General features: G+C 35.7%; 1 protein-coding gene across 1 annotated transcript in view; it reads left to right on the plus strand.

Annotated features, from left to right (window-relative positions):
- Positions 1 to 5,167: 5,167 nt before the first annotated feature.
- LOC122088398 (purple acid phosphatase 15) overlaps positions 5,168 to 9,114 on the plus strand; it is a 6,457-nt gene continuing 2,510 nt past the window's right edge. Inside the window, exons 1-4 of the mRNA XM_042657663.1 lie at positions 5,168 to 5,544; positions 6,314 to 6,505; positions 7,976 to 8,309; positions 8,439 to 8,656. Coding sequence (XP_042513597.1) covers positions 5,256 to 5,544; positions 6,314 to 6,505; positions 7,976 to 8,309; positions 8,439 to 8,656 — 1,033 coding nt within the window. The 5' untranslated portion in view covers positions 5,168 to 5,255. The remainder of the gene's footprint in view (positions 5,545 to 6,313; positions 6,506 to 7,975; positions 8,310 to 8,438; positions 8,657 to 9,114) is intronic.

Here is a 9,114-nt window from a genome sequence, read left to right on the forward strand (position 1 = left end):
AAGCCCATGTTCTGATTATTTTCAGTCAATTTTGGTTCAGTTCAATTGGTTCTGGTCCAAAAGTGACACCTCTACGGGCACAAAAAACATTTTTTCTATCCTACTACGTGCCATTGGCCAACCTAAAAGATTATAATAGGGTTAATGGCCACTTACTCCTGCACCCATTCACCCATCCACCCACGCAAATGACAAGTTCCCACAACCTTCTTGCCAGCTATCAAATATGTAACATTACATGGTCAAACAATTATCAAATAAATAATTCTTTATTTTCCTACCCCATAGTTTACAGGTATGTCATTCATGAATTTAGTGATCGGTATCAGATATGATATTATCTCAGCCGATATAGATACAATATTGATCTAGATTGAATCATATCAGTCTGAATACCCTTGGGTTTTAATAAAAACAGATTTTTTATTTACATTTTTACCATTGATTCATATCGGTAGATTGAATCATATTGACTAAAATTCGAGGCGCGCGTAAGCTGACCTTGACACTTTGGTTAATAAAAAAAAATAAAAAATATATTGATAGATTGATATCATATTGACTAAAAATCGACACAAACCAATACCAATTGCTAGAACCATGGTTTCATCAAATATTATTACATAAAATTCTTTTCTATCCTCACTTGTATAGGAAAGTGGGGGTGGAGAATAAGGAGGAGAATTACCAATCCTCCTAGAATCGCATCCTTCCCTTGCTTTATCCAACGTCTTGTCGCCTTCTCTCTAAGAGGTCTGGTTCGCCTGCAACCACTCAAGGGAATCGAATAATGTTCATCTCTAATGGATTCCTTGTGTGATAGGGTTTTGTCTTCTTTGCTTTCTCTCGTACGAAAGTCACATGGAATCTATTGCTGTTAGGGGCATGGTTTTAAGTATTGGTATTGTATCAGTCGTATCGGCCGTATCATATCAGTATTAATTGAGACCGATCCTTAATTTTGGACTGATTTGAATCGTATAATATTTTAAGGGTGTTAAAAAAATAATAATAAAAAAAGAAAAACCACATACTTTTTCTGAAAAGCAAAACGGAAAAAGTGATCGATACCCATCAATCCTCTCCTATACTAATCTAGATCGGATTGGTATCAATAGACATTAATACCGGTACCATTACCAAGAACTAAATCCATGGACCAGAGGTGCAAGTTTGGCCTTCTGTACCTGAGCCCACTCGAGTCCGAAAAAGGTTTGAGTTGAGTTTTCATCTCACAGGGCAGGCCTGAACTGAGATTTATTAGAGCCCAACCTCAGGATTTGGTTGAGGTTGGGTTGAGCTAAGAGGATTCAAGGTTGGACTGAGGTTTTTAAAAAAAACTGACCCTGTTTCAATGACCCTAGTTGTTCCTTACACTATCAAGCAAAGGACCTTTTTGCCACTACCATAACCATATATACCCGGCCACCTCCCATCAAATTAGGAAAGGATGTTTATAACCCCTATCCATTGAACAACATTGCAATTGTCCTAATGATGTGGCAAATGGGACACATCTGCTAACATTCTTCCATTTGACCTTTATTGTCATATGCCACGTAATTGTCTTAAGTTGTAAACTTGATGTATTGTTATACTTGTTAAGTTTGTCTCGAATTTTTGACCTGTTTTGAAGATTGACCCGATCCGACATATATTTGGTGGCGACCTGAATGGAAATTTTTTTGAGATATGTGATGGAAGCAAAGGGGTTGGGCCGATAGGCCCAAGCCCGGAGCCCATCACTGATCTCGTATGGGGGTGCGGGGGCATAGCCCCCGTGGTACTATTCAACTGGATCGACAGCGACCTGATGGATCGACCCGGGACTTGGAGTGTATATAATGTACTGTTGCTTGTTGAGAAAGTCATTGTATTTTGAGGGTTTTTCGAACTAGGGTTTTAGGGCTAGTTTTCTTGTCGCTGCTTGGGTGTAATCTCTCTTTTGCATAGTGAAACATCTTCTTCTTCGTCCGAGGATATAGCACACCACCCTGATGTGTGAACATCGTTAAATCTTTGTGTCGTGCGGATCTATTATCTCTTTATTTTTCATGTTTCTTGGTGTTTGATCTAACAATACTGTATCATCTGGGTTCAATCTTTATATGGATGGTTTTATATTTATAATAAAAATTCTAACTCACGAATCATGGCGGTACATGTTCAATGTAAGTCAATTTTTTCATATATTAAAATGAATTATCTTTTTTAGAATGAAAATTTGTGCGACAAGTATTAACTTTAAAAAATTATTCCTCGTGATCAATTATGGGTCCAAATTTTATTGTCTTCTGTTTATATAGTTGATTGTCATTTCAAACTTTATTTGCACAAATCAAATGAATGATTGAGTTTTCCTGAGGCCACAGTGAATGGGCATCAGATCACCAATAGGGAGGAGATTAGGTTAAGGCGGGTTAGGGTTGAAAAAGATTGACCCTGGGTCAGAATTGGGCTGAGATTAGGTTGAGGCCTAGGCCCGCCTGACCCGACCCTAATTTTAATCATGATTTATATAATATAATTTAGGGTTATCATCCTATCTTTTTATTTATAATAATGCAATTTTGGTCATTGCTTCTCATGGTCACATGTCTTGAACATCTAAAGTTGGTTTTTTTTAATGCATAGGATAATAATGGCAAAAACAATGTCAATCAGGGTTAGTTTGACCCTGGCAAAAATAGGGTCAAAGAGGGCCAACTCGTCCTAACTTAGCCTAATCATGGTCAATTAGGGATGGAATGGGTTGGCATGAGTCTGACAGTGTTGGGCGTAGGCATGACCTCGATAGGCTAGGGTTGGCTTGGGTTGAGTTTTGGTGACTAAACCCAAAACTATTTTATCTTATGCAACAACTCTAGATCATTGTAGGTAATATTGTCAAGAAACTTATTTCAATCCATATTTTAAATTTTGCAGACCAAATGATCTCCTTTATCTAGTAAAAAACCTTTAGGTTTTTCTCTGTGTACATTCTCTATAAGGTACCATATTAGGAATTTCATTTTAATATCAACTAGTGCTATGGTTCTTTAGAAAGAATATATCTTAAAATTGGAGAAAATTTGTAAAAAAAAAAATTAGAGAGTTTTTCATTTTTTTTTAAATAATTAATATCACCCTTTAACTAATTCTTTTGCCACAAAATGGATCTTGTATCTTTCTATATTACCATATTGAAATTTCTTTTGGTTTTATAAACTCACTTACACTCCACAGTGGACGTTCTAATAAGTTTCATGATATTCTAGTCTAAGCATCTTTTTCCTATGCCAACATTTGAAAAATTTTCATTTAATTTCTGAACGTTTTCAATCTTCTAATTATTCCCACAGGAGCAATTCATTTGGCTATTTTTCCGAAGCCAAATTAATTCATTCCCCATTATTGTTATTATTATTATTAATTTTTTTTTTTTTTTTTATTATTATTATTATTATTATTATTATTATTATTATTATTATTAATTTTTTTTTTTTTTTTTTGAGAGAGGATGGGATAAATTTCATTATTAAGAATTTTCTATTATCAAATCCTTTTATTTTATTTTCTTTAAATTTAATACAAAAAAGGTAGATATCTTGAGACCAATGGTAATGCGCGTGAAAGCATCAACAGTTGCATTTTCACTTTTCATGTGGGGTAAAGAGGTCATTTCACCCTCTCATATGTCTTATCGTAGGGACCATGCTGCCTTTTGCGGTTCTATTTCTCTTCAAATAACTACCAAGATATCCAACTATTAGAATAAATAACCACACTATCATTTTATATAACACAATTAGATAAGCCACCCAACCAAACGATGGGCTTAACATTTCTGAGTTCCTTGAGCTGAAAAAAAAAAAAAAAAGGGTCCTTGAGTTGTTAAAGAGACTCCCAGTAAGTGATGTAGCCACGAGTAAAGGTTTCAATCTCAAGCTCGACCTGAGGATCGACTATTTAATGATTGGGCTGACCCACATTGATTATTAAACGTGCTATTTGTAAATAGATAGTACATAGTGAGGGGTAAGCCCGATGGGCGGTCCTGCCCATTTATAAGCCCGAATGTTTAGTCCAACAATTTATATGTATATTTTGATTTTTTTTATTTATTTATTTAGGTAGAATAAGGTATATATTGATTTTTTTTATCAATTAAATGTAATTAAGTGTAATCTCTTTTTTAAATTGTTGATGATTTAAGAAAATATATATTAATTTCTTAAATCTAAGATAATTAAAGATCGTTTAAAAGCATATATAAAGATTTATTAATGCATTACCCTATTAAGGCTCGATTATAACTCAATAAGGAAAAGCTCAGTCCCCAATCAAGTCCGACACGAAACTGACTTATTCCTTAATTAGATAGATCACAATGCAAAAATACAGGCCCATCCCAAAACTAACCTGATCCAACTGCTTGGCACCCCTGATCCACGAGAAAAGCCCAGAGAGAAGAGGGTCCCAGCAATCCAAGGTTTCCACCTTAATAGTTATAGCAATTGTCTAAACATTTAACACGATTGGTCCATCAGGGCGACACCGAGAAGGCTGGAGTGAGACACGTGAGCCAGGATGGGGCTATCACCTTCTGTGAGGGCATGTGGGCCCAATCTTGTGGGTGGTCCAAAGATCGTTCATCTTTAAATTGGATAAGAGAAAGTGTCCCCCATATTCCCATTAGAAAAATGCCAATTGTGGAGCCTGACCATTGATTCCATCCAATCCAGCAAAATTGAGAGTGGTAGGTCCCACTTGAAGACCTGAGTTTCGCCATGGTTGGTGGGGTCCTCCTCCTCGACTCTCTTTTTATCCTTTCTGTCTATGTTCGACTCGATACGGACCAGGGGTGTCAAACCGTCGAAAATCTCTCGACAAAATATGAGATGAGCCGATAAATTGTTTTTTAATAAATATTCCAAAAGGCCATGATAAAGTCAGAAAAAAAAGATAAATATTTTTTCCACGTCAGCAGAAATTTCAGTTAAAACTGTCTTTTTCTTTTTGTGTGCAATGACTGTCAACAATGCCCGTATCTGTCAGCAATGCCCCTATCGTTGTCCGAATACTCCCGCGAATATTCTTTGCTCAGATTTCAGAAAGTCCTCTCCAAATATTTAACAAAACCAATCGAACTGCTAACTTTGAAAGACACAAATAAAAAAAAAAAAAAAAAAAACTGCTGAACCCTAATATATAGATCAAACTAATAAAGAATACAAATGATGAGAACCCAATAAACAAATCAATCAAATATTCAAATGAGAGGAACCCAGGAAATGCCATCGAAGTTTTTCTGTTTCTCTTTGACTGTGATCACTCTGTTATTTCTGGAGGTTTTCGCCATCGTTCATGGCCGAATTCCGACGACCCTCGAAGGGCCATTCAAACCTGTTACCGTTCCTTTTGATGAAAGCCTACGTGGGTTTGCTGTTGATTTGCCAGATACCGATCCTCGAGTGCGCAGGCAGGTTAAGGGGTTTGAGCCAGAGCAGATATCTGTTACTCTTTCTGCGACTTATGATTCAGTTTGGATCTCTTGGATTACAGGTTACAATTCTTTTCCATGGTTATTTGATTCTTGTTTATTTGAATCAATGAGTTTGGTGAATTTATTAAGTTTGGAGAAAGTTGAGTTTGTTGTTGTAGTTTGGTGAATTTATTGGGAAGTCAGTTTGATTAACTTCATTATGCCAATCAAAGTAGGATGAAATGTATACATTCTCTCAAACAAGAAATGAAATATGGGTTTCGAGGAATCAAGATTTTTTTTTTCTTTTTAATATATTTTCTGTTTCTTCTTCTCTTCCTTGGAATCTAAAAGCATGTTTTGTCAGGGTTTTTATATAAGATATAGAAAACTATGCTTATATAATTTGAATGGTCTTCAATGTAGACAGAGATTAATTCTTCTGTATCTGTTTCTCCATGAAATCTGCACTGTAGATTAGTTAGTGACAATGATAGGAAATGCAGGTGCTACCAAAGACCTATGTTGTAATTGTAGACATGGGTCTTATCCCTCGTCTTTTTTTGAAGTTTTTTAGTGAATGGCACAAGTGTTAACTGTCTGGCTGGCTGGCTGTTTACATTTTTAAAGATTGAGAAGAAATGGTTTTTGAATTGGGTCAGTATCGACGAGATGGAAAATTCGAAAAATAGGCTAGCTTTAATCTGCTCAGTAAATCTGAGTAGGGATCACATAGAAAGTAGTCCTACTATCATGCAACTGTGGGAATTGTGCTTCTTCTACAATTCTGAATTGGAATGCACTCAGTTGAGCTGTGACTGAGGATGCCCTTTGGGATTGAGTTTGCAGGGGACTTCCAAATTGGGAACAACATTAAGCCATTAGATCATAAATCTGTGGCAAGTGTTGTTCGTTATGGGACATTACGATATCCATCAATGCATGAAGCAACTGGTTTCTCTCTTATTTACAACCAGCTCTATCCTTTCGAAGGACTCCAGAATTACACCTCAGGAATTATCCACCATGTTCGTCTCACAGGTAAGTTTTTTTTTTCTGTTGGATTTCATATCAATTCTTTCCCCCTTTGGTAGTTATAAATCTTCTGGATGTTGAATTTTATTATTATTATTATCTTGGGTTCTGTATCTGTTTTTATATGTTCCTTCTATGGTCCTAATTTTAAGCCATACCATCTTCTGCTCCTCCCTATATATCCATGTGTATTGGAACATTCATTTGAAGATAGAAATAGTCATGGCTTCATGTCTGTTTGCTATATCTGGCCAAATGTGCATGAAACCTGAGAATGGTGCTAGATAATATAAAACTAATCTGTATTTATTTCAGGTTGGCTGATGAGGTGTATTACTTCTTAGTACCAAAAAAAAAAGATCATCCCTCAATGCTTTCATCTGGGGAATCTTTGGGGCCTTCCAAATGAAATATCGCTAATCAAGTAACTGAAAATAATTAATATTGATTTGATCCCAATGTTAGACAAGTTGCTGCTGTAAAAAATTTGTAGAGATAATCATCTACTATTCCTCTTCAGAACAAGACAACTGCTGCACTAGGATACTTTTTGACAAAATATTGAGATGGCTTGATGAAAAATCATTGATGCCTCACTTGGAATCTGATAATGATGATAATATTTTTGCCTGGGGCATTCAGGTCTCTGAAGAAAGGAAATAAGAGATTTGGTTGCTTCTTTAGAATGGTCCATGCATAATTTAAAATCAGACAATTGTTGCTGTCTTGGACTATAAATGTTTCTTCCCATTTCAGCCGAGTTATAAAACTGAATTGACCTCCTGAACTCACTGTTTACCTGCATCTGTGTGCTTCTTAGAGTGGTACTACTGAAGCAAAGAAACAATTTATTAATTAGTTGGGTTGGACTGACCCACCCCTCTGGTTGTATGGAACTCAGCCTGTAATTTAGTAATTGTTAGCTAAAAAATGGGGAAGAGAAGTTATGACACTGCTCAGGATATTCTGGTCATCTTAGGGCTGTCCATAAAATCAGAGTTCTCAATGTATGTTCAGAGCCAGAGATTAGCTTGCCATGTGCATAGATCTACCACTGATTTCAGTAAATCTTCTGAGTATGAGAGATCACTATAATCATTGATACGTCAAATGGCTAAAGTGAGGACGTACTTTTTCTCTCCAGGAATTCCCAAGCCCAGTAGACCAGATTGGATGATCCTATCCAACTGATTTGTTGAGGTTATTCTATATAGCCTAAAAGATGGGAGAAATTGACCATCCAGTTGATTGCATCATACCATAGGATATCTCCTGTTGGTTTCATTGCATTATGCTACTACAACCATTAATTTTATTTTCCTTTTAAAATTCTCAACTCCATGGTTGGAAAAGCATATCTAGGCTAGAAAAGTAAGAGAATTGCCATTTGATACCTCCCTCTTTATACCCTTCTTTCTGTAGACTCCAACAGATTTTGAAAATTTCAGTAATTATCACTTGTCATGTGTTATGCAGGGTTGAAACCTGACATGATATATTACTATCGATGTGGAGATCCTAATATACCAGCCATGAGTAAGATATATTCTTTCAGGACAATGCCAGTTTCTAGTCCCCAGAGTTACCCAACAAGAATTGCTGTGGTGGGAGATCTGGGTCTTACATACAATACAACTTCTACAATTAGTCACTTGATACATAATAGTCCTGATCTTGTTCTATTAGTCGGTGATGTAACTTATGCCAACTTGTATCTTACAAATGGAACTGGGTCCGACTGCTATTCTTGCTCATTTTCGAATACTCCCATACATGAGACATATCAACCTCGTTGGGATTACTGGGGAAGGTAGCAAAATTTACACTCCCTCTGCTATTTTTGAAAATTTACTCATACGAAGAAAAGTGTGGCTTCCAAGATTTTCTTTCTATTTCTATATTTGCAGCTCATGTGAATTCCATGGGATGTTGCTTTCAGATTTATGCAACCTCTGGTGTCAAAAGTTCCAATAATGGTTGTGGAAGGGAACCATGAATTAGAACTTCAGGCTGAAAACCGCACCTTCGTTGCTTACAGTTCTCGATTTGCATTCCCTTCTAAAGAAAGCGGATCTTCATCAACATTCTACTATTCATTTAATGCAGGGGGAATCCATTTTATCATGCTTGGTGCCTACATTTCTTATTACAAGACAGGTAAGTAAATCCATGATTTTAGGGTCCCATCTTTCCATTTATGAATCTATATTTTGTAGTATTATTTGTTGGAAAATTGTAACTAACATCCACATTAACTGAAGTCTTTATGCATCTTTGAGAAATATCTGATATAAGAAAACAGGTAGCCTAGAATTTAATTTTTTCATTTCCTACTCTGGTCACTTTTGGTGCGTAGCATGTTTCAATATAGAAACAGTCCCTTGAGATAATAATACCTATTTATGTCACTTCCACGGATTTCCATTCAAATGGTAGACCATGTCACAACCAAAAAATGACTCTAGCGGCACTAACCTTTTGATCTAGAGCTCAAATAATATAATAATAAATAGAATAAATAAATTATATATTTATAAATATGATAAAATAGAATATTTATCCAAAATAAAGGACTATAATACTATATTATATAGTAGAATCAAAAATGAATTTCA

This window comes from Macadamia integrifolia, chromosome 9, assembly GCF_013358625.1.
Source record: "Macadamia integrifolia cultivar HAES 741 chromosome 9, SCU_Mint_v3, whole genome shotgun sequence".
In the NCBI taxonomy this organism is placed as follows: Eukaryota; Viridiplantae; Streptophyta; class Magnoliopsida; order Proteales; family Proteaceae; genus Macadamia; species Macadamia integrifolia.